This window comes from Natrix helvetica, assembly GCF_964273705.1.
Source record: "Natrix helvetica genome assembly, chromosome: 3".
Classification (NCBI taxonomy): Eukaryota; Metazoa; Chordata; class Lepidosauria; order Squamata; family Natricidae; genus Natrix; species Natrix helvetica.
The window spans coordinates 177,080,006-177,106,073 of NC_138549.1; the positions used below are offsets into that span (position 1 = coordinate 177,080,006).

The following is a 26,068-nucleotide window of genomic DNA, read 5'->3' on the forward strand; positions in this document are numbered from 1 at the left end:
CTGTTAAGCGGTTTGAGTTCATTGGTGCCCGTAGCTGCTACTCATCGATTTTATAGTTTTAGGTTCTTTTATTAGCCATTTCCGTTGTATTTGTTGAGGCTGTAAGACCGGATGGTATAAAGTTCAGTGCGATAAACTAAATTACTTTAAAACTTTGGCTGGCGTGAACACCCACAATGGTGTGGTTGATGCAACCGCAGTTCAGGCCAAGATAGGGCAGAAAACACCAACAGAAATGTTTTGTTTAAATTTAATTTATTGATTAAATGTACATTCCACCCATCTCATTATTAGCAACTCTGGGCATCGGCTAGGTGGCTCAGTGGCTAAGACGCTGAGCTTGTCCATCAGAAAGGTCAGCAGTTCGAATCCCTAGTACAGGTCTCCTGTGTGAGCAGGGGGTTGGACTAGATGACCTCTAAGGTCCCTTGTTATTATTTTTGCCATGTTAGAAATACCATAATGACATAAACCAATGAAAACATTTAAATGTTGAACAGCAAATTAATACCAATTTAATTTTCCTGGGCCAACCCGGAGAGTGGATGGAATTCTAGCCTGGGTCTAAAAATGGTCTGACCCAGGTACTTGTGGATCTGGTCCATCTTATTATGGGTTGCCCTGGGTTCAGATTTGCTCCACCAAGAGAGGTTTTTTTTGTCCCCAAAACTGGGCTCTTGCTTAGTGTTGAAGCCGATAAGTCATCGGACACAAGGTGTGACACTTTTATTTTGGTCCCAAGATATAAGGACCCCGGTTTAAAAAGCTGACCAAGGGGCCAAGATTAGAATCTTACAGCGGTTTTTATAGTCTGCGGGATGGTCGCCTTCAACCCTTTGCCTCCCCCTAATAATGCACACATAGCCGATAATATTGATTGGTTATTTGGATTTCACGTCACGTGTTTTTCACCCCAGGTCACAGGTATGTTGCAAAGGGTGCCACTTCGATGTGGGTTTGGGGGGTTTTCTTGCAAGCTTGTTTGTTTGTTTTGTTTGTTTGTTTTATTGGATTTATAAGCGAGCTATTCTTGTTCCTAACATCCTGGCTAGTGGTTTTAAGGTGCTAACTTTTGTCTCGCTGTTAATGTGCAGCCCCCCCACTCCTATTGCAGAGCAGAATAAAAGAACAAACAGTTTTATCTGAGGCAGCCCCCCCTTGCAACTCCCCCTCCCTCTGCAGTGAGAGAGACAGGAAAGGAGCAAAGTTCTTAATTGCCAAAGCAAAGAAATAAAGACAATAGAAAATGTATATTCATATTCCTCACCCTTATGTCCATCCCATCCACACCTGGGTTCTATTGCCACATCTGACCCTCCCTCTGATCCCCAGGGCCTCACCTGTGCATACATTCCATCATCTGATCCTTCAGTCCCCCCCCCCTGCCCCCAACTTTACCGATGTTTGCAATTCATCCCCAGTTCCAGTGTTCTGATTTTAACGCTTTGTGGTTTTCATGCTTTATTTATTGTGGGCTCCTTGGTGCTCTTGGCGAACTTGGTAGCTTTCCTGCAGACGTTTCATGACCCAATTAGGTAACATCATCAGTGCAAGGAGGGAGGGAGGTGTGCAGGGGAGGAGGAGGAGACATGAGGGGTCCTGGGTGCTCTCTGAGTTTGGTGGTTTTCTTGCAGACCTTTCATGACCCTACTAAGTAACATCATCAGTTGTAGAAGGGGGTGGGGCTTTTGGAGAAGAGGAGGAGGAGGAGGCATGGAAGAGCAAGAGGAGGAGGAGGAGGGGGCCTGTTGGGTCCTTGGTGCTCTTGGTTAGCTTGATAGCTTTCCTGCAGACGTTTCATCACCCAATTAGGTAACATCATCAGTGCAAGGAGGGAGTAAGGTTTGCAGAGAGGAGGAGGAAGATGGTTGTGGGGTCCTTGGTGTCCTCTGAGCTTGGTGGTTTTCTTGTAGACGTTTCATGACCCAACTAGGGAACAACATCAGTGATAGAAGTGAGGTTTGGTATTGTTCTGTCTCCCTTCTAGGACTGATGATGTTACCTAGTTGGGTCATGAAATGCCTTGCAAGAAAACAAGCAAGGACCCCCAGTTCAACCCTGAACTGCAAGTGTTCTCTTCTACCGGTGCTTTGATTGTTTTAAATTGCCTTTATAAGTCATTTAGAATCGTTTGAAAATGAGAAGATAAAGTTACTAAATAAAATGAATGCCTGTTATTCCCTCCCTCCCTCCTTCCTTCCTTCTCCTTTTCCTTCTCCCTCCCCTCCTTCCTTCCCCACGGCAGGACCCCCAATCTCTGGATGCTGCTGTGCAGAACACCCTGTCTGGCCTCTTCCCTCCCTTCGAGGCCACGGCGCCCACGGTGCTGAGCCAGCTCTTCCGGGTCCTGGAGTCCAAGTACCACGGGGATGGGCTCTGCTGCCTCCTGGACTTCCTCATCCCTCTGAAGCGGCTCCTGGAGCACATCCGCCAGTCCGCCTGCGTAAGTACAGGAGGAAAGTCCCCAGCTCTGGCCGGTCGGTCTCTCTCTTTCTCTCTCTCTCTCCCTCTTTCTCTCTTTCTCCCCCTCTCTTTCTCCCTCTCTATCATTCTCTCTCTCTTTCTCTCTCTCTCTCCCTCTCTCTTTCTCTTTCTCTCTCTCATTCTTTCTCTCTCTCCATCCCTCCCTCCCTCTCTGTCTCATTCTCTCTCTCTCCCTCTCATTCTTTCTCTCCATCCCCCTTCTCCTTCCCTCTCTCTCCCTCTCTCTCTTTTCTCTCCCTCTCTCTCTTTCTCTTTCTCTCTCCCTCTCTCTTTCTCCTTCTCTCACTATCTCATTCTCTCTCTCTCATTCTTTCTCCTCTCCATCCCTCCCTCTCTATTTCCCTCTCTGTCTCTCATTCTCTCTCTCACATGCTCCCTTTCTCTCCCTCTCTCTCCCTCTCTTTTTCTCTCTCTTTTTCTCCCTCTTTCTCCCCCCTCTCTCCCTCTCTATCTGTCTCTCTCTCATTCTTTCTCTCCATTCCCCCCCTCTCTCTGTCTCATTCTCTCTCTCTCCCTCCCCCTCTCTCCCTCTCTCTCATTCTTTCTCTCCATCCCCCTTCTCCTTCCCTCTCTCTCCCTCTCTCTCTCCCTTTCTCTCCCTCTCCCTCTCTCTTTCTCCCTCTCTATCATTCTTATTCTCTCTCCTTCTCTCTCTCTCTCTTACTCTTTCTCTCTCCCTCTCTCTTTCTCTCTCTCTCCCTCTCTTTTTCTCTCTTTCTCTCCCTCTTTCTCCCCCCCCTCTCCCTCTCTATCTGTCTCTCTCTCATTCTTTCTCTCCATTCCCCCCCTCTCTCTGTCTGTCTCTCCCTCCCTCTCCCTCCATGCAAAGGGCAGCTCTGGGGTGTTGGGCTTCAGTGCAGCCTCCACTGGTGTCCTGAGCCAGCCCAGTGAAGGCGCGTCCAGTGTGCTCACTTCATGCAAATGGTGGGATTGCAGTTGTGCAATAAAATCAGAGCGTGTGTCTCCCACCTGCAGACTAACTATTGCAAAAAACAATTTTTCACAGCTCTGGCTGACTTCACAGCCTTCTAGTCTTAGGGGAGAATGTTTGCCAACGTTGGCAACTTCAACTCCCAGAACTGGACTTCAACTCCCAGAATTCCCCATCCGTGCTGGAAGGGAAGGGAGTGAGGTTTGCAGAGAGGAGGAGGAGGAGGAGGGCGGCTGTGGGGTCTTTGGTGCTGCCTGAGATTGCTTGGTTTTTAAAAAGATATTTCATGACCCAACTAGGTAACATCATCAGGGGGAGAAGGGAGTGGGGTTGTGGAGTGGAAGAGAATAAGAAGGGGGCAGGAGGAGGAGGAAGAGGGAGGAGGACAATAGGATCCTTGATGTTCTCTGAACTTGATGGTTTTATTGTAGACATTTCATGTCCCGACTAGGTAACGTCATCAGTGCTAGAAGGGAGTGGGGTTTTCAGAGAGGAGAGGGAGGGAGGGAGGAGGAGGGGGACTGTGGGGTCTTTGGTGCTCTCTGAGCTTGGTTGTCTTCTTGCAGACCTTTCATGACCCAACTAGGGAACATCATCAGTGCTAGAAGGGAGGGTGGCTTTGTAGAGAAGAAGAGGACAAGGAGAATGGGAGGAGGAGGAGGAGGAGGAGGAGGGGGAGGGGGAGGGGGAGGGGGAGGGGGAGGGGGAGGAGGAAGAGAACTATGGGGCCCTTGGTGGCCTCTGAGCTTGGTTGTATGCTTACAGACATCTCACTACCACACTAGGTAACTTCAGCAGTGTATCATCCGTCAATGATAAATATAAAAGCAGTTAAAGTTTCAGAGAATTTAATGGTTTCGCTACACGGCTTCTCTTTTTCCTTCTCCCCCCCAGGCTCCCTACTCTGGCCGTGTCTTCCTGCACGAAGGCTGGCCCTTGTGTCTCCACGAGAAGGTGACCGTCCATCTCAGCCCCTTGAACCCGCTTCTCCTCCGCCCGGGGGACTTCTACCTCCAAGCCGAGCCTTGTGGGGAGCAGTCCGCCTGCCTGGTGGTGAAGTGTCTCTCCAGGGACTTGACCACCGCTGAGAAGATCTCCATCCCCGATGCCTCTTGCTCTTGGCTCTTCACCGACGCTTGGCTGGAGGACGTCAACCGAGACCTGGAACGGCCAACTCTGCGCACCTGCCTGGTGGCCACCGGCAACGGAATTGTCCCCGTCCTCTGGAATAAAATAGCCAGCCCGGAGTTCGTCCAGCTGCCCAAAGCAGAACATCCCATGGAGAAGGACTCTGTCCACCCTGAGGCCCACGGCAAGGCTGAGCCTCCGAGCCACCCCAGCGGTGGAGACCAGGTCTCCAGACCTTCTCAAGGGAAGTATCCAGGACTCATCAAGGTGGACCAAGGCTCCTGGAAGAAGTCCACCCTCTTCGTGGTGCCCAGTCTCTGTGACATCATTAGCGAGAACCTGGAAGGCGAATATGTCAACCTGGTGGAGTTTTCAGAGGAATCGCCAAAAGTTGAGGTATCTTCTCCAGCGGTGGCCCCTCATCATCTTCAACCGGAAGGTGAGAAGGGGCTTCTTCAGGCCAACGGGGAGACCGGACCTCCGGGGGAGGCCTGGAATTGTGGGAAGGAGCAAGACTCGGAGGATGGGCCCTGTACCCCCTGCCTGAGAAGGAAGCTGAGCCCGGACTCCAAGACCCATGAGCCACGGTGCCGCTATCGAGACTCCTACATGGCGGCTCTCCAGAATCCCATCAGCTTCAACTCGGGGCTGATGGCGGCCATATTGGAGGAGATGGACTTGAGCCAAGAAGCGTCCTCTTGCGAGGACACGGAGGCCCAGCCGGATGAAGGGTCAGGCCAGATGATCTCTAGGGACCTCCCGGAACACCCCAACAAGGACAGGAAAACAGAAGAAAGTCCCAAGTCGGCGGCCACCAAACTCACAAAGTCTCCGGCCGAAGGTCCTGCGGTCAGCAGCAAGTTCTCCTTCCTGAAAGGCCACCGTCCCACGGCCTCTTCTGGGGAGGGGCCCGGTTCCCCCGAAAAAGCTGGGAAGGGGCCCGAAGGTCCTCGGAAGAAAACGTTGATGGTCTCCTCCCCCAAAGGGGCCAGAGCAAAGCCGGCAGGTGGAAAAGGTAAGAGGAAGAGGGGGGAATGCAAGAATTTAATTTGGTTTACAAGAAGTCCTCGGCTTATGGCCGCCGTTGGGCCCCAAAATCCCCACTGCTAACTGAGATGGTCGTTAAGTGAGTTTTGCCCCGTTTTATGACCTTTTCTTACTACAGTTTATGGAGTAAATCCCTGGGGTTCTTCAGTTAGTGACCTGATGGTTAAGTGAATCTTCCCCATGGACTTTATCCGAAGGTCGCATAATGGGGTCATGTCACCCCGGGACTCAGCAACCGTCATAAATATGAGTCAGCATCTGAAAAAAGTTTTTTTAGTAAAAGTTTATATATTTTATAACATACAAAAATTCCAATTTCAATTGTTGTCTGGGTACAAGTAGTTTTAAAAAATAATCAAAATGTTTGCAGCAATGGTAGTTACATTGATTGATTCTATGCTGTCAGTAAAATTTCCTTATCCATTTTAACAAATCTCCTTTATAACATTAGTCCTTCTCTTATAGTCCCTGTTTATTAGTCAAACTAACTGATAATCCAGGTGTTGGCCAGGTGTTTATTTATAGGGGGAAAATGTCCGGACCAAACGTAATTTGTATGTTGGATTTTCCTCCTTACCAGAGGGAGCCCCCTGGTGGAGTACTGGGAAGCTGTTATCATGGCAACTCCACAGCGCTGCACAGTAGAAGCCATTTTAAGGCAGTACGGTAGAAGTCAATTGAAGGCACAACAGGCTGTATCTTAACAGAACACACACCCCAAGGGGTGTTAGGGGTGTCTTACCTCCATAGTGGTTTTTTTTCCAGAGAGAAAGTCATCTGTGTACCAAGTTTGGTTGAAATTGCTCTAGGCGTTCCAGAGTTATGCTAGAACACACACACGCACACAAGCACACACACAAAGATAGATTCAGGATCTGAATTTTGATCATGTAATTGCAGGGATGTTGCAACAGTTGTAAGTGTGAAAATTGATCCTAAGTTTTTTTCAGTGCCGCTATAACTTCAGTTGCTAAATGGAATGTTATTAATCAAGGACTCCTTGTATTTGTCACATGGCAAGAAGCCCAGAGTTGCTAATAGGGAGATGGGCAGCAATATGCATTTAATAAATAAATTAAATTAAACAAAGTGTCAGTTAGTCAAATCCCTGGGACTATTGTGTCGGTGTTTTCTGGGGTTGCATCAACTCCACCATTGTGGGTGTTCATGCCAGCCAAAGTTTTAACGTAATTTTGTTTATTGCATTTAACTTTATACCATCCGGTCTTACAGCCTCAACAAATACAACGGAAATGGCCGATAAAAGAACCTAAAACTATAAAATCGATGAGTAGCAGCTACGGGCACCAATGAACTCAAACTGCTTAACAGCCAACGTTAAGAGCTCCATCACAGGAGGCCTTGCGAAATGTCCTGAGGGTTGGGGTGCAAGGAGGCCCCCAGGAAGGGGAGGGGTTTACCTGCTGCCCCCTCCCCAAAGGAAACATTGTCTTCAGCCCCCACCCCAATTCTCCCTAGCATTTTCTAAGACAATGTTTGCCACACCTAGCAAGTTGAAGATGGGTGGACTTCAACTCCCAGAATCCCCCAGCCTGGCCAGTGTTTCTCAGCCTTGGGGATGGGAAGATGGGTGGGATTCTGGGAGTTGAAGTCCACCCATCTTCAAGTTGCCAAGAATGAGAAGCACTGCATTGAAATATCTAAGGTATTAATATTGTATCCCTCTGTTTTTTATGAGGTTTGTCAGCTGCCCGGAGTCGCTTGTCCGTGAGATGGGTGGGGAATGAGTGAACGAATGACTGACTGGCTGACTGAATGAATAAATAGTCCGTTTTTCTCACCTTCCCTCCCAGGTTCCAGTCAGACTGAAGTCGCATTTGGGGAAATCTCAAGACCCCTGAATCTGGATGCTGCTGGTGTAACCCCCTCCAGCACCGACACCCTGGTCAACGAGCCGCTTGTCCTGGGATCGAGTCTCTCCGAGTCGGTCCCGTGGGATCTGCTCAATTCCCAGCTTTTCTCTTCGGGGATTGCCCGTCTGCCAGGTATATGCTGTGTGGAAACCTCAAGGATTGTCTGAGAGGATGGTCTATGCCATCCATCCATCCATCCATCCATCTATCATCTATTACCTATCTATCCCTCTCCCTCTATCTATTTCTCTCTCTCTATCTATCTATCTATCTATCTATCTATCTATCTATCTATCATCTTCTATCATCATCATCTATCATATCTCCCTATCTATCTATCTATCTATCTATCTATCTATCTATCTATCTATCTATCTATCTATCATCTTCTATCATCATCATCTATCATATCTCCCTATCTATCTATCTATCTATCTATCTATCTATCTATCTATCTATCTATCTATCTATCTATCTATCATCTTCTATCATCATCATCTATCATATCTCCCTATCTATCTATCTATCTATCTATCTATCTATCTATCTATCTATCTATCTATCTATCTATCTATCTATCTATCTATCTATCATCTTCTATCATCATCATCTATCATATCTCTCTATCTATCTATCTATCTATCTATCTATCTATCTATCTATCTATCTATCATCTATCTATCATCTTCTATCATCATCATCTATCATATCTCCCTATCTCCCTATCTATCTATCTATCTATCTATCTATCTATCTATCTATCTATCTATTTATCATTATCAATCTATATCATCTATCTATCAGCTCTTTCTTTCTTTCTTTCTTTCTTTCTTTCTTTCTTTCTTTCTTTCTCAGAATCATAGAATCCTAGGGGCTGGATTGGACCATGGAGGTCTTCTAGTCCAGCCCCCTGCTCAAGCAGGAGAACTTACACCATTCCAGACAAATGGTTGCCCTGTCTCTTCTTTAAAATCCTCCAGCGATGGAGCTCCCACTACTCCTGGAGGCAACTTCTGTTCCACTGATTAATTCCCCCTTCCAAAGTGGAGTAAATGTACAACAGTTGGTAAACTGGGGGGCTCTGTAGCGTGCAAGCTTTTTTTTAATAACTCATGCAAAGGTCTCCAAACATTGTCACTTTAAAATTGTGGACGGAGGGGTCCTTGGTGCGCTCCAACCTTGGTTGTTTTCTTGCAGACGTTTCATGACCCAACTAGGGAACAACATCACTGCTGGAAGGGTTTGCAGAGAGGAGGAGGAGGAGGAGGAGGAGGAGGAGGAGGAGGAGGAGGAGGAGGAGGAAGAGGAGGAGGAGGAGGAGGAGGAGGAGGAGGCGGAGGAGGAGGAAGAGGAGGAGGAGGAGGAGGAGGAGGAAGAGGAGGAGGAGGAAGAGGAGGAGGAGGAGGAGGAGGCAGAGGAGGAGGAGGAGGAGGAGGAGGAGGAGGAAGAGGAGGAGGAGGAGGAAGAGGAGGAGGCAGAGGAGGAGGAGGAGGAGGAGGAGGAGGAGGAGGAGGAGGAGGAGGAGGAGGAGGAGGAGGAGGAGGAAGAGGACAATGACTTTGGGGTCCTTGGTGCTCTCTGGACTTGCTGGCTGGGGAATTCTGGGAGTTGAAGTCCACACGTCTTAAAATGGCTGTATTTGGAGACTCCTGGACTCAGGCGTGGTTTGCCATGACTTCTTGAATTTCAGGCAGCGTGGACAAGTTTGGGAGGCCCGTGGTCGAAATCCCCCAAAACGGAGGAGGCTGGCAGGACCCTGGGTTGTCTGCTAAGGAGGTGGCACGGCTTCTACTCTGCCTTTGCTCCATGGCCAGGTAAGCCAGTCAAGGGGAAAGGAAGCTGAGATGATGTTGTGGCCCGCCAGCGGCCAGAGGAGCTGGCAGCAGATTCAGACAGTGAGGAGGGTTGGGGAGGAACATGGGCCAGTCCTGGAGTCTGGGGAAGGCTCGGATGGGGGTTTTGCATCGGAGGCAGAGAGGGGGCCAGAGCCGTATGCCAGTTATCAGCTGCCTTCTGCATCAGACATCAGTGGGGCAGAAGAACAGCTGGAGCCTGTTGTCAGTTTGCGCATGCGCAGAGTTGCCAGACGAAGGGAACGGCGAAAGAACAGGGGTTGCCTTGGGAGTAAGGCCACAGGTGGACGTTGAATGGCTCCTCCCAGAGGAAATAAAAGAGGAGCAAAAGGGGAGTGGAGTTTGTAGGAGACCATCAGTTCGCTTCATTGGTTGGTGACTCTCCGAGGCTCCTTGCCAAGTTTTGCAGAGATCAGCCTGGCAGCTCTCCAAGACAGAGAAGGTCTGTGACCGTAAATCCTCCCTCGAAAGACTTTGCTGGATGTGAATGAGCAGAATTCACAGGAAATGAATAAAAGGGTTTTTTGTTGGGGCAAGGAGTTTGCTTCGTGCTCTCGGGAAGCCTGGGCCAGAACAGATGATGGGAGGAAGTCAAGACTGGTGGGAGCCCCACCCTGCTCTCCCTGCAGGTGGGGGGGGGACACATCCCATCTGCAGCCCATTTGCCCCTCCCGATGGCTGTTCCCAGTAGACAAGCAAATGTGACTTTAATTCCCAAGGAAACACCTTCCTTTCCTTGTTCTGCCACCCATCTGGATATCCTGGTAGGACATGAGATGGCCCAAATACTCACTGCTGGGCACTCTCCATCATCCAGGTGGAGCTGAGTCTTCAGAAGAGCAAGGAACAAGGCAGCCTCCCTTGGGGACACAGCCAACTCACTGCGTCCCACTCACTGTGGGACAATTTAACCATTCAATTTAATTATTTAAAATAAGTACAAACAATATTTCAATGTTTGTCATGCACATTTCATCGTTGTCCCTGGTTTTGCATCTGTTCTTTCATGATTCTATTCCACCATATTAGTGTAACTCCCATCCTGCAGCAAATTGTCCCACGGTGGCTTGTTACAGACTCTCCCTTTCTCCATGTAGGATCCCCAATTCCTGCTTAGGGAGAAGGGTATAGGATAGAAATGGAAACTCCACCTGGAGGTTCCTCTCCAGGGTCACCTGAGTGGTGCAAATGGGTGCAGAGTCTTCTTGGAACTGCTGAAAGGACCATTTTGTAGACTGGTGATAGATGATGTTGTACCCCTCCCCCTCTGTCGAGGGAGGGTCGCTCAATTTGGACCTAGATGGCCTCATTGACCCCTCTTCCAAACCAGCAATCCTCTCTCTCCAAAATGTGGACTTTGCTGTCTTCTAAATGCAGATGGATGGTTGAATCTGGCGGGTTTGTTCTCCTATGTTGTGCCATGCGTTTGTGAAGTGGATGTTTTGTTTCCCCAATGTACAGATCTGCACATGTCTCACTGCATTGTACTGCCTGTACCACATTGCTGAGTTTGTGTCTGAGTGTTTTCTCCTTGGGGTACACAAGACAATGCAGTGAGACATGTGCAAATCTGAATAAGGCCCCACACTCATTTGCACCACTCAGGCCACCCTGAGGACATAGATAGACCTCCAAGTGGCCTTAACGATTCTCTCTAAAAGGATGCAAATGACCAGCTGTCTGCAAGGACTGTAAATCCTTCCCTTCCCCACCATCCGGTCAGAGCTGAAGAAGCTTCTTGGATGAGGAGCAAAACATCTTCCAAGGAAAACAAGAAAGTCCAGTTGCCTCCTGAAAAAAGCACCTTTGGGAAAATCATGATTTGGATGACGGAGAATCTCCATAAGTTTTAAATCCCCCCCCCCTCTTGCTGCCTCCTGCAGAAATCTCCAATCCATCAGCCTCTTAGTTCACCTCCTGCACAGCAGGGGGCAGCACAAGCTCAATTTTACCTTGCTTTAAAAAAAAATCCTAAAACTTGCTCCTGGTCTATAAAAGGATGGGAGACCATTAGGAAATCTTACGGCTGTTGGCTAGAGTGGGAAGTTGGGAAATCATCCGAGAAGACCCTGAGGAGACCACCACTAAGGAAATTCAACAGAGATAGAAAGTCTGTAGAGATTCTCAGTCCTGGTTGTCCCAAAGGGGCTTTTTTTTCAGGAGGCCACTGGACTTCCTTGTTTTTTTTTCTTTTGAAGACATTTCACTTCTCATCCAAGGAGCTTCTTCAGCTCTGGCTGAATGGTGAGGAATGGAAGGATTTATATTCCTGGAAGAGGCTTTTTGAAAATAACCAAGTAAGTCCCGTTGCCTCCTGAAAAAAAACCCCTTTGGGTCAACCGAGGGGCCCATGAAGCCCATCTCAACTCAAGAGTCTACATCGCTTTGTTTTATTCCACACTGCAGGAAGCGTTCCCACGACCAGGCGGTGGTAATCCTAGTTGATGCCAGGAAGGAAGCTCCCCCTCCGATGCTCCCCTCAGCCCTGGGATCCCTCCAGGTAACTACAGGTGGGCAGGATCCATAGCGGAGATCCTTACTGCTTATGGCCAGGTGGGGAGGGAGGTTTTTCTCACCCGGGGAAGTTGATCCCAAGATTCCTCCTTGATACAGCCAGTCCTCGACTTACGACCATTCGTTTAGGGACCGTTACAACAGCAGTGAACAAAGTGACTTATGACCCTGGTACGACCTTTGCAGCATCCCCATTGGCGTGTGATCAAAAATTCAGATGCTTGTCCACTGGTTTGTATTTATGACAGTTGCGGTTGGTTGTGGACGTAACTCAGGGATTACCTGCAGTTGGTAAAAGAGGGGCATAGTTACGTTCTTTCCCCAGGAAAACAGCATCCAAGTAGGATGGTGGGTTTTTTTCCCCATTCAGAGTCTATCTCCTTACAAAGAAACAGATTAACAGAGTTGGAAGGGACCTTGGAGGTCATCTAGTCCAACCCCGCCTACCACCACCAACACCACCGAAGCTGGAGACCCTACAGCAGGAGATTTTTCAGCCTGGATCATTTTCATTTCTTAAAAAAAGTTTTTTAAAAAATTTTCTTACACATATATACATAAATTTCAGAAATATACATTTCTCATAGATATTATTAGTGTTATATATTATCCTTTAACATTTATAATTCCATTCTTCCCCTAAAGATATGATAATATATCCAAGATTGCTTTCCTGCCAATCCCGTATATCCATTTTATATTACAACAACTCTACTTCTTCTTCCCTCCCTCTTTCTCCTACGCTCCCTTCTTCTCTACTTTCTTCTTTCCCCCTCTCCTTTACCCTTTCTTCTTTCCCTTCCTCTCCCCTCTCCCTTCCCTTCCTGCCATCTCTCCTATTCTTACTACCCCTCCCTCTACTTCTTTTTCCCTCTCTCTTTCTCCTACCCTCCCTTCTTCTCTACTTTCTTCTTCTCCTCCTCTCCTTTCTTCTCTTCTCCTCCTCTTCCCTCTCCTCCTCTCTCCCTTCCCTCCTTCCGTTGTTGTGTTTTCATACTTTATTCGATCTGATGTATTTTCGAGCAAACCGGTTCTATATTTACATAACCCTCTTACATTCCCTATTTCTCCTCTTTATTTTAATAGTAATTCCACATATAAAATCTTTTAAGCGTATATTTTTAGATTAAGACCATTTTATTTCCTCCCTCTTTCCCCTCCTTCCTTTACCAGCCTGTCGTCTGAATAAGCCTGGGTCACTTTCAGGTGGATGGGCTTCCAGCCAATCTGAGATTTAAACTCCAAACCTCTTAAAAGTGGGCAGAGGTTCTGGCGTTCAGACAACTTCCTGAACTGTTAAACCTTTTTCAGAATATCTTGAACCGTTAAGTCACCGAGCTGCTCCTTGACTCGGGATCACTGTCGAGCTCAAAATTTGCGTTGCTAAGTGAGACGTTGCTGGAGTGAGTTTTGTTCCATTTTGTGACGTTTCTTGCCATGTGAATCGCAACACGGTCGTTAAACAAATCTGTTGATTGTGCTTGTCAGGAGGTCGCAAAAGGGGATCACGTGACACCCCCTCCCCTCCCCCCCCAAGATGCAGCAACCATCTAAATAAGATTCAGTTCCCAAGCGTCATAAATACGAGTCCCTTTTTTGGTGCTGTTGTAACTTCAAATGGCCACTAAACGAACGGTCGTAAGTCGAGGACTGCCTGTACTCTAGATCTACTTTTTTAAGGTTAAGGCTTAGCAAATACTCTTGGCCTTTGTTTGGTCTGAATTCAGAGAGATCCTGGTTTCAATGAACAAACAATCAAAGCTGAACCCAAACCAAGTTTGCTGTAAACCGCAATTCCTTAAAAATAAAGCAAAAAGTGAGGAGGTTGGGGAGGAACCTGGGCCAGTCCTGGAGTCTGAGGAGGGCTCTGAGGAGGGCTCTGTGTCGGAGGAAGAGAGGGGGCCAGGGCCGTCTGACAGTTACCAGCTGCCTTCAGAGTCAGAGACATCAGTGGGGCAGAAGAACAGCTGGAGCCTGTTCCCAGTGTGCGCATGCGCAGAGTTGCCAGACGAAGGGAGCAGCTAAGGAACAGGGGTCGACTTGGGAGTAAGGCCACAGGTGGACGGTGAATGCCCCCCCCCCAGAGGAAATAAAAGAGGAGCGAAAGGGGAGTGGAGTTTGCAGGAGGCCATTAGTTCATTCCTGCATTCTTGCCAAGTATTGGGGCGTCTGAAATATATCGGCCTGGCCACTCTCCAAGCCTGATAAAGGTGGGGAATTGGGAGCTATCTTGAAAGACTGAGGGAGAGGAAAGACTTTGCTGGAGAGGAATTCCCTGTCAATTAAATAAAAAGGGTTTTATTGGGACGAGGTCTCATGCTGCTGGGGACGCCTAGGGCAGAACGCCCCAGAGGAAGATGCTGGTGGACCATTTGAGGAGGGGGGAGAGAAGAGAAGAGCTGCAGGTTGGAAGGTGCTGCACTCATGCGCGCGCGCGCGTGCGCACACACACACACACACACACACACACACAAAAGCACAGGGAGCAGAGGAAGCCACGGAGGGAAGCCACGGGAGGTCACTGATGTCTCCACTTCCTTGCAGAAAACCTTTCCTGGATCCATCCAAATTCTCCTGCTGGTGGCAGAGAAGGAGGCTCCCTCTCAGGTGGAGAAGTTCCTTGGCTTACAGGTGAGTTCTGCCCATCTACTTCTGTGCCATTCTGGGTCTCGTTGGCTGGGGAATTCTGGGACTTTTATGTTCACCCATTTTAAAGTGGCCAAGGTATAACAGAACAGAATAACAGAGTTGGGAGGGACCTTGGAGGTCTTCTAGTCCAACCCCCTGCCTAGGCAGGAAACCCTATACCGTTCCAGACAAATGGCTATCCAACATCTTCTTAAAGACTTCCAGTGTTGGAGCATTCACAACTTCTGGAGGCAACTTCTGTTCCACTGGTTCATTGTTCTCACTGTCAGGAAATTTCTCCTCAGTTCTAAGTTGCTTCTCTCCTTGATTAGTTTCCACCCATTGCTTCTTGTCCTGTCCTCAGGTGCCTTGGAGAATAGTTTGACTCCTTCTTCTTTGTGGCAACCTCTGAGATATTGGAACAATGCTATCAGGTCTCCCCTAGTCCTTCTTTCTCTTAAACTAGACCTACCCAGTTCCTGCAACCGTTCTTCATATGTTTCAGCCTCCAGTCCCCCAATCCATTTTTGTTGCTCTTCTCTGCACTCTTTCTAGAGTCTCCACATCTTTTTTACATCGTGGCGACCAGAACTGAATGCAGTATTCCAAGTGTGGCCTTACCAAGGCATTATAAAGTGGTATTAACACTTCACGTGATCTTGATTCTCTCCCTCTGTTGATGCAGCCTAGAACTGTGTTGGCTTTTTTGGCAGCTGCTGCACACGGCTGGCTCCTATTTAAATGGTTGTCCACTAGGACTCCAAGATCCCTCTCACAGTGACTAGGTTGGAGCCTCCTACTCGTTATTAAGTTCTCTGTCCTAAGATTGGCAGATGGACAGGCACCAAACTTCCCTAAGTGGTCCTCGATTTACCACTGGTTGCTAAGCAACCTTTGAAGTTACGACTGACTTGAAAAAGGGGACTTACCTCGACCCAAAGTCAGCCCACCTCACACAATCACGTGACCACATTCAGCAACGCTTGTTAAGGTTACTTATTCATTTATTTTTACCAAATAATTATGCATGTATTTACAGCCGTTTGCAGCTGACGATGGTCACATGACTGCATTTTACGACAGTTTTGCTGGTTTTCAACAAAACTGCACCCGAGCGACCAATGGCTTTGCTTAATGACTGCAGTGTCCTCTTAACGACCGCAGTGTTTGCACTTATGACCGCCACATTTGCTAAACAACCGCAGCCAAACACATTGTAAAAGCCGTGTCAGTTGTGTGACCAGCCTGTTTTACGACGGTTGGGATTTACGACCGTCATAGGCAGGCTCCATGACGGTTGTAACTCGAGGACAGCTGTACATTTCCCAGGACGGCAGCCGTTATGGGAAACGAAGTTGTCTTTCGCTCAAAACTGTGTTCAGGATGATGGATGGAGGCAGAGAAGTGTGAAGCCCTACTTGAACAAGCAACAATTAAGCCATTTTTCAAAAACGGTGACAGACTCATTTCAGACCAGGTTGGAGGTAATCAAATTATTAGATTAAGGCTGAACTGTTTTTCCCCCCTGTGGCAGGACGGGGGGCGGCTTCTGACCAACAGGTTGAAGAGTCAGGTTGCATTCTCTTTTCTATTCAATTTTCATTCACATATAACGGATAATAGTTCTTCCAAATCAAATACGATTAAATTCTTTCGCATTAAAAGGTAGAATTTGGTGCCTTGTTTTTCCAGCCCACTTTTCAATCTTGGCCCCTTGAAGATATCTGGATTTCCACAATTCCCCAGAAGAAGGCTAGCTGTGGGTGCTGGAGGTTTTTTTAAGAATTGGGGGGTCAACCTGTTCTCCAAAGCCCCCGAAGACAGGACAAGAAGCAATGGATGGAAACTAACCAAGGAGAGAAGCAACCTGGAACGAAGGAGAAATTTCCTGACAGTGAGGACAGTTGACCAGTGGAACTCCTTGCCTCCAGAAGTTGTGGGTGCTTCATCACTGGAGGCTTTTAAGAAGAAACCGGAGAGGCATTTGTCTGAAACGGTATAGAGAGTCCTGCTTGAGCAAGGGGTTGGACTAGAAGACCTCCAAGGTCCCTTCCAGCTCTGTTATTAAGAATCCTTGAAAGGCAGCACACCCCAAATTTTCTCCCTCGCCCCAATTACACAGCCCTGTGTGGGACAAGCTGCCGTGAAAATTCTTCCTTACAGAATAAGGAGAGGTCCTCTCTTATTCTCCCTCGGAAGCTGAACGTCGGGGTGGGAACTGAGTTCCAATCCTGCCTGCCTCTATTCTCTCCCCAGCCATTAATTAACGCCAGCCCTGTTGGTTTGTGGAGCAGCCTTAATGGACTTCCAGCTCCTGCTGGCTACGTTGGCCTCTTCAAATCACACACCTCGGTGCGTGGAGGTTAAAATAATAATTCAGCCCTGAAAGGGGCCTGTTCCTTCATTAATGCCGCCGGCTTTAATTAATGCAATGTGAAATATTAATGCCTTTGATAAACTGCAGCTGCCCTGCATGATTAACAGGTTCTCTTGCCCGGGATGGGGTGGGGGGTGGGGGTGGGGGAGCGCCTTCTGGGGTGCCTGATGAGTGACAAGCGGGAAAGGGAGTCCGTAGCCCATCCCTCACCGCCCTGCCTGGTTTGGAAGAAGAGGGGGTACTAGGGGTCCCCCAGCATGTTAGCCTGAAATGCAGAGATTCAGGAAATCGGCTTTACTTTGGAAAGATGAGTTGTTTGAACTCCATGCCACCCAAGACCCAATTCTGCCAGCTAAATGAAAATCAGGTAGACCTCAAGTTACAACCATTCATTTAGAATAGAATAGAATAGAATAGAATAGAATAGAATAACAGAGTTGGAAGGGACCTCAGAGGTCTTCTAGTCCAACCCCATGCTCTGGCAGGAAACCCTACACTACTTCAGACAAATGGTTATCTAACATCTTCTTTAAAACACCCAAAACCTCTGGAGGCAACTTCTGTTCCACTGATTCATTGTTCTCACTGTCAGGAAATTTCTCGTTCCAGATTGCTTCTCTCCTTGATTAGTTTCCACCCATTGCTTCTTGTTCTACCCTCAGGTGCCTTGGAGAATAGGTTGACGCCCCTCAGATATTGGAAGATTGCTTTCATGTCACCCCTAGTTCTTCTCTTCATTTAATGACCGCCCGAAGTTACAACTGCACTAAAAATGTGACTTATGACCATTTTCACACTTACGACCGTTGCAGCATCCTCACAGTCACATGATCAAAATGCAGACACTTGCCAAATGGCTCGTATTTATGATGGTCGCAGTGATTTGGGGGGGGGATTGGTGTCACGTGATCTCCTTTGATAACTTTCAGACCCCCCAAAATCAAGGGGGAAGCGAAATTCGCTGAACGACCGTACGACAACTGCAGGGCTTCCCTTAACGTTCGTAAAATCAGGCAAAACTCACTGGACAACTGTCTCGCTTAGCAACATAAAAGTTGGGTTCCATTGTGGTCGTAACTTGAGGACTGCCTGTATTTCATTGGGCTGCAAAGCGATGCTGCTCTGTTTACCTGGCTGATTTGTTTTGCCTTCTGGCTCAAATCTGCCTCGTTTATTGGTTCTTTTTGTTATCCCAGCTCCCTAATTTGGCATCCTCATCATCCGATATTGGCCTGTTTTTGAATTGAGCCCTCATAAAATCTGATTATGGTTCTCTTGCCATTGGCGATCCAAATTCTCTTGGCTTTTGACAGTCCAAATTCTAAGCCTTCGTAGTACTTATTGTTAGCTTTTATTTATTCATTTTTTATCCTTTTAATACTGCATCTGGCCCTCTCAATTCCTGGCAAATAGATGGGGAAGAAATGGAGGTAGCGACATATTTTTTATTCCTGGGCTCCAAGATCACCACAGACAAGGGGACTGCAGTCAAGAAATCAAAAGAGGCTTGCTCCTGGGGAGGAAAGCGATGGCAAATCTAGGCAGCATCCTAAAAAGCAGAGGCATCCCCCTGCCAATCAAAAGTGCACAGAGTCAAGGCTACGGTTTTCCCAGTTGCAATGTGTGGCTGTGAAGGTTGGACCATAAGGAAGGCTGAGCACCAAAGAATGGAGGCCTTTGAACTCTGGTGCTGGAGAAGACTCCTGCATTGAGTCCCTTGGACTGCAAGGCCATCCAACCGGTCAGTCCTAGAGGAGATCCACCCTGACTGCTCTTTAGAAGGCCAGATCCTGAAGAGGAAACTCAAATCCTTTGGCCACCTAAGGAGAAAGGACTCCCTGGAGAAGAGCCTCATGCTGGGAATGATGGAGGGCAAAAGAAGAAGGGGACAGCAGAGAAGGAGGACGGCTGGATGGAGTCACCGAAGCAGTTGGAGTGAGCTTAACTGGACTCCAGAGGATGGAAGAGGACAGGAAGGCCTGGAGGAACGATGTCCATTGGGTCACAATGAGTCGGACACGACTTCGCAACTAACAACAACAACATACTTAATTCAAGGCAGCAAATATCCCCAATACTCAATTTTCTCTTTCTCTTTTCCCCACAATAACAACCCTGTGAGGTGGGTCAAGCTAGGTAAATGTTTCTCCAAGCTGAGGTTGAACATCACTCTGTGTCTTGCCCACAGGTGGAGGCCGTGACTTCTCCAAAAGCTTTGATCCGCCACGTGGACAACAGCCAGCTGACCCCAGCCTTTGACGGTCACTTCCCCTACAACCATGGGGAATGGGTGCAGTTCTTCCAGGTATCCTCCCACCCTTTATCCATTTGGGGAGGGGCCTCGGGGGGGGGCAGACCTGCTCCTTGGGTCTCGAGGGCAAGGGGTGTCCACGCCGGTGGTCCCAAAATTCAAGGTGGCAGGTGGCAGGTGGTGTGATTGATGTTCCACCTTGGTTTTCCTTTTTCAAGATCAAGATTAAAATCTGGTGGAGTTTTCATCTCTCCCTCCTGTCCACCATCTTGATTTTTTTGGGGACCTTGAAGACATGGCTGTCCAATGGTCGTGTGCGATTTATCCTGCAGTTTCTCACTTAAGAAAAAAATAAGACTCTAGTCCCTTCTGTGGCTTTTGGCCTCAAAAACCCAGGCCTCCCCCTCAGCCACCTGGTCCCATGGCTCAGACGTGGTGTGGAATCTCCTTGCCTTTATTTCTCTTCTTAGTTTGTATCTCGCCTTTATTAGTTTTACAAATAATTCAAGGGGGCAAATATATCCGACATATCTTCCGTCCTCGATTTTCCTCACAACAACAACCTTGTGAGGTGGGTTGGGCAGAGAGAAAGGGACTGCTCCGAAGTAATCCAGCGTCCTTCACGCCTAAGGCAGGACTAGAACTCACCGTCTCCTGGTGATTGGTCTAAAGTCACCCAGCCGGCTTTCATGCATAAAACAGGACTAGAACTCACTGTCTCCTTGCAATTAACTCCAAGTCATCCAGCCAGTTTTCATGGCTAAGTCAGAACTAGAACTCATGATGTCCTGGGAACTGGACCACAGCCTGGTTTCCATACCTAAGGCAGGGCTAGAACTCACCATGCCCCACTTTCTAGCCTGTTGCCTTAACCAGTAGGCCAAAGCAACCTCCCATGCTGGATGCTCTGGGGAGAAGCCATCTGTATGGAGGCCGTTTGTGGGGAAGATCTTGGAGTAGGTGGGAAATCAGCTGTAGGTGGACACAGGTGTCAGGAGGATATCCCAAGAGTTGCTTGGAGACTGGCATCTCTCTATGTGAGAGTCTATGGCCCAGAGGTCTCCTGCTTTCTTCTCATCTTTCTCTTTCTTTCTTTCTTTCTTTCCATCTTTCTTTCCTTCTTCCTTCTTTCTCTCCATTTTTCTTTCTTTCTTGCATAAAGTTGTTTTTAAAAAAAATATACATCAACATTATTGCAAGGGCAGTGTGGCCTCTGAGCGTTATTCGTTTTAATACAAAAATAATATTGACACCAATGAGAATCACTGCATTAATCAAGCTTATGTGGTTCTAATGTTATTATACATATTTATGTCATGCTTCATTCTTCAATTATTCAACATTTGTTACACCCTTCCAATCGCATTGTTTTTGAGCATACCTGATAAGTAGCCTTTTTCAGAATCTGACCTCAATTTCTACCTCTCACTTTAAATGGGTTGTGCAAAAATATGTATAACAATGTTCTCCCTATTCCTAATTTCTTAATCTAGTTCCTAATACAGCCAGTCTTGTTTTAACAAAAGAAAAAAAGAGAGAGAGAAAAGGATCCTTTCCATCCATCATCTCTTACCCTCTTAGAAGTTTCACTTCTTCTCTTTTCTCCTTGCCTCCCTTGGGTCCTTAGCTACCTCTTTCATATTCAAGCCAGCCATTATTTCCAACGCCACTATTTTTTTGCTGCCAATCCAACCTCCGAATCTGCCAAATTCTTCCCATCTTTTCATTGGGGCCACACACCCTGATTGTCCTCCGTAGTGACCCACACGTTGCACAAATGCCACCTTGCAACCAGCCAACCGATCTGTAGGCCTGCAACCTTCACGGTGACCAATTGTCTTTTTGGCGATTTCCTTCTAGAGAGTCCATCATTTTGTCGGTGGTCTCAAAAAGGCCTCGGAGTTGCTACGGACCACCACCCGGGAGCTGGAGAAGGAAGAGGGTCTGCAGACCTTGCAGGTAAGGCCGTGGGGACCTCCACTGGAGATTGAGGGCAGAATTAGTCTCTGTGGGATCCTTGGGCCCCTCTGAGCTTTGTGATTTTCTTGGAGACATTTTGCACAATGTTGGAAAAGTGAAGAGATTCCTACCGAAGAGAAGGTGATGAGGAAAATATTAGTATGTTTAAAGGATCTTGTATGTGGAGTCACTATAATGTAAAACAAAAGGAAGAAGAGGGAACCAAAGAGTGGTTTGTAAATACAGATCTGGCTTTGCTTGAAGGGCATCCTGAAAATGCATCAGAGTAAGATATGAAAACACAACAACGGAAGGAGGGAAGGGAGAGAGGAGGAGAGGGAAGAGGAGAAGAGAGGAAAGGAGAGGGAAAGAAGAAAGGGTAAAGGAGAGGAAGGAAGGGAGGGGTAGTAAGTAGAGGAGAGGGGGCAGGGAGGGGAGGAGTAGGGGAAGGGGAAGAAGAAAAGAGAAAGGAGAGGAAGAAAGAAGAAAGTAGAGAAGAAGGGAGGATAGGAGAAAGAGAGGGGGAATAAGAAGTAGCGTTGTTGTAATAGAAGATGGATCTATGGGATTGCAAGAAAGGAAGGCCGAATATAAATATTATATCTTTAGGGAAAGAATGGAAGGATAAGTGTTAAAGGATAACATATAATACTAATGATACTTATGAGAAATGTATATTTGTGAATGTATGAGAAACAGAAATAGAAAACCTTTTTCAAAAGAAAGAGGAAAATATTAGAATGTGCACAGCAATTCAGGAGAAGAGAGGGGGGTTGTGGAGAGGAGGAGATGGGGGATGGGGGATTGTGGGGTCCTTGGGGCTCTCTGAGCTTTGTTCTTTTGGGGTTTTTTTTTTTTCAGACATTTAATGACCCAGCTAGGGAACATCATCAGAAGGGAGGTGGATCTGTGGGGAGGAGGAGAAGGAGGAAGAGGAGGAGTCCTTGGTGCTCTCTGAGGGTTCTTTTCGTATAGATGTTTCATTACCCAACGTTCAGCACTGATGACGTTGCCTAGCTGGGTCATGAAATGTCTGCAAGAAAACAACCAAGCTCAGAGAGCACCAAGGACCCCACAGTCCTCCTTCTCCTCCTCCTCCCCTCCTACAACCTCCTTCCCTTCTAACACTGATGCTACTCCATAGTGGGGTCATGAAACGTCTGCTGGAAAAAAACCCCAGCTCAGAGAGCACCAAGGACCCCACAGCTACAGATATTATTTCCTGGTGGAGAAGAGATTCGTGGGGCCCAGGGAAGCGTAAAGCTGCCCCAAGGAAAACTGGGCAGAAAGTGGAGCCCGGCTGCCTCAGAAGCTGAAGAAGGACCAGGCAGGCTAAGTGTCAGCTGGGAAGGGACTGCAGGGTGGGCCTGGTCTTCCAGTAGACCTCCTCCCCCCCCTTGGGTACCCCATGCTCCACTTAACAACCCATGCGGTCACTTAAGGACTGCAACAGGGAGAGCAGGGGTTGGGCTCATTTAGAGAGGCAGTCACAGGGGTGAATTGCTTAACGGCCACCACAATTTGTGACCGTAATGGGCAAGGTCCACTGTGGTCATAAATCAAGGACACACAGCCTGGACCGAAGCGTTTGAAAGATAACTGTCCTGCCCTCCGTGAACTTGGATGACCGCTTGGCTTCTCCCACAGGCGGTGGAGCGCCAGGTCAGCCGGCACCGGCATCTCATGCAGGAGGTTCTGTGCGACGCCCAGCTGGTCAGCTTGCAGCGGGAAGGAGGGGCCACTCTGGCCAGGCTGCGGAAGGAGGCCGCCCGGCTCGGCTTCACTCCTGACGTCCGGTAGGAAAGCCAAGCCCTCGGGGCAGTTCTTGAAAGGAGGAGGAGGTGGTGGTGCTGAAGGAGGAAGAGGAGGAAGAAGAGGAGGAGGAGAAGAATTGTGGGGTCCTTGATGCTCTTGGAGTACGAGGGTTGGTTGTTTCCTTGCAGACATTTCATGAGCCATCTAGGTAATATCATCAGTGTTAGAAGGGAGGGGTGTTTGCAGGGAGGAGGACTGTGGGGTCTTTGGTGGTCTGTGAGCTTGGTTGTTTTGTAGCAGACATTTCATGACCAAACTAGGGAACATCATCTGTGCTAGGGGTGGGGTTTGCAGAGAGGAGGAGGAGGACTGCAGGGTCCTTGGTGCACTCTGAGTTTGTGGTTTTCTTGTAGACTTTTCATGGCCGAGCCAAGGAACATCATCAGTGCTAGAAAGGAATGGGGTTTGCAGAGAGGAGGAGGAGGAGGACTGTAGGGTCCTTGGTGCTCTCTGAGCTTGGTTCCTCTGTTATAGACATTTTAAGACCCAACTAGGTAACATTATCAGTGCTAGAAGGGAGGGAGGTTTTGTGAAAAGAAGAGGAGGAGGAGGGATGAAGAGGAAATCAATCCACACTCTTAATAGTCCCTAGGGAGGCTCCTGGCCTTCTTCATTTCACTCGAGGGACCTTGAGTGGCCAGTTTTGGCTCAGCGGCAGCCGTAAGTCGAGGATTACCCGTACCAATCTTCTTCCTTAACTAGTCCACAACACTGCAAATCAATATCCCATCGTCCATTGGGCAGAAGATGGGCAGGAATGGCATTAGTTAGCAAGCTTCCTGTCAGCCTGATTTTTTTGATGCTTCAAGAGCTCTCAGTGGACAAACCTTCATCAAAGTCGTAGAGAAAATGGAAAATGTTGCCGACATCCCTTCAAAAGCAAAAATGTCCACAAGATCAGGAGTCACCCAGAAATATGCCTTGTTTGTGTGTTTGTTAGGCGCAGTTTTGAGAGCGCCCTGGCCGTTTACAACCTGGTGGAAGAGGACGTCCACACGCTGGTGACCAAATCCAACGGTTGCTTGGAGCACTTGGAGTTCCTCAAGAAGATCCGGGAACTTGAGGAGGAATTTCACCAGGTAAGGGAAGCTCTGCAGCTGAACTGGGTCCAATGCTAGTTATGCCCCGTTGCGTGTTCATCCTTCCATCCTTTTCATCCTTTCTTTGCTTATGTGGCGGCAGCCAAAAAAGCCAACGCAATCCTAAGCTGCATTGACAGAGGGATACAATCAAGATCAGGAGAGGTACTAATACCACTCTACAGAGCCTTAGTAAGGCCACACCTAGAATCCTGCATCCAGTTCTGGTCACCACACTATAACAAAAGATGTGGAGACTCTAGAAAGAGTACAGAGAAGAGCAACCAAGATTATTAGGGACTGGAGGCTAAAACATACGATGAAGGGTCGCAGGAACTGGGCATGGCTAGTTTAATGAAAAGAAGGACTAGGGGAGACACGATAGCAGTCTTCCAATATTGGAGGGGCTGCCACAGAGAGGAATGGGGTCATGGTGTTTTCTAAGGCACCCGAAGGCCAGACAAGGAAGAATGGATGGAAACTGAACAAGGAGAGATTCAAGCTAGAAATAAGGAGGAATTTTCTGACAGTGAGAACCATCAATCAATGGAACAGAAGTTCCCTTCAGAAGTTGTAGGAGCTTCATCACTGGAGGCTTTCAAGAAGAGACTGGAATACCATCTGTCAGAAATGGTGTAGAGTCTCCTGCTTGGGCAGGGGGGGTTGGACTAGATGACCTACAAGGTCCCTTCCAACTCTGTTAATCTGTACCTATTCTATATGTCAGAACCACTGACAAATTATAGAGAGATAACCTTCAAGGCCAGCAAATAAAATAGACTATATAGAAATATGGCACATGCAAAAAAAAAAATATGCAAAATAAATAAGATTAAAAACTAAATGACATTTTTCCACGATTGCTCCAGGTTGACATCATTTTCTCTCTCTAACATGAGATCTTCCTCCATCCATAAGGGTAGTCCTCAATTTAACAACAGCTCATGTTGTGACCCTTCAAAGTCACCACAGCACTGAAAAAAAGTGACATACTGGTACATTATTGTTTTCCACACTTATGACCGTCGCAACTTCCCTGTAATCCCGTTGCTTCTTCCTGCAGGTCAGTTTGTGGATTGATGAAGAAGGAGAACCAGAGCTGAGCGCGGTGGGATTGGCAGAGGGAAGCCTGGAGAAGACTGAAGAGTCCTACCAGCGGTTTAAGGACTTTTTCAAAGAAGCCACGGTAAGTTAGGATGGAGAAAGGAAGGAAGGCAGGGCCGGTCAAATCCTACATGGCTGAAAATCCAAGGCGTATATTCTAACTTTTCCATTGTTGTAACTGCAACCCTTCACAGGTGAGTAAAGGCAGTGTCAGTCCTGGCGTCAGGTTTCCTAAAAATGCCCTAATTGATTCATGAGCCTCGAGCCAAGTTTCAAAAGAAACCCAGTCATTTATTAGGAGCACCATTTCATCAATAGCGTATTGCAGTCAGATCTAAGCCTCATTTGAATTATAGCTGAATTTTGCCCCTGTTCCTTCCCTCCCCTCAGTCTGTGTCATAAATCACATTCCCCAATGAGGTGCACCCCTCCCAAGCCTGCTGCAGTAATCTGAGATCAGACTCTAGCCGAAGGTATGGGTGGAATGTGCTCCCGCCCCCTTCAGGGCTGCCCCAGCAGAGCTGAGCTGTGGGAACAGGAGGGGGGAAGTAGAGGTAGCTGGGGGTTTGTAGCTGAAATGAAATTCTTTCCTCTGGGAACCAAGGACTTTCCCAGCAGGTGAGAGAAGGTGGGATCTAAGACCAGCTGACCCTTGGACTGTGATCTGATTGGACCATATGATGGATTGCATCGGTAGGGGAAAGAAAAGTTTACTTTTAACTGGGGGGGGATCTGAGTGGTGCTTGAGTCGGGTTTCCCCCAGATGTGCCAATATGGCAGGCCTAATAAATCTGGGCTTTGAGGAGCGTGCCTGCCTTGGAGTTTTGATTCTGTGGGGTGTGTGGCTTGGAACCCTGACAGGCGGTTTAAGTCTTCCCTTCCTGTGGAGATCCTCAGTCATCGAGGTCACAGTTGTCCCAAAGGTGCTTTTCGAGCTGAAGAAGCTTCTTGGATGAGAAGCGAAACGTCTTCAAAGAAAAATCCGAAAGTCCAGTTGCCTCTTGAAAAAAAAAAAAGCACTTTG

General features: G+C 47.8%; 1 protein-coding gene across 1 annotated transcript in view; it reads left to right on the forward strand.

Moving 5' to 3' along the window:
- The window catches only part of KIAA1755, a 48,797-nt gene that overhangs the window by 11,949 nt on the left and 10,780 nt on the right, over positions 1–26,068 (forward strand). The window contains exons 2-12 of the mRNA XM_081948093.1: positions 2,246–2,443; positions 4,310–5,558; positions 7,405–7,596; positions 9,155–9,278; positions 11,724–11,817; positions 14,376–14,462; positions 19,025–19,141; positions 20,948–21,046; positions 22,694–22,842; positions 23,802–23,940; positions 25,004–25,126. Of these exons, the coding sequence (XP_081804219.1) occupies positions 2,246–2,443; positions 4,310–5,558; positions 7,405–7,596; positions 9,155–9,278; positions 11,724–11,817; positions 14,376–14,462; positions 19,025–19,141; positions 20,948–21,046; positions 22,694–22,842; positions 23,802–23,940; positions 25,004–25,126 (2,571 nt within the window). The remainder of the gene's footprint in view (positions 1–2,245; positions 2,444–4,309; positions 5,559–7,404; positions 7,597–9,154; positions 9,279–11,723; positions 11,818–14,375; positions 14,463–19,024; positions 19,142–20,947; positions 21,047–22,693; positions 22,843–23,801; positions 23,941–25,003; positions 25,127–26,068) is intronic.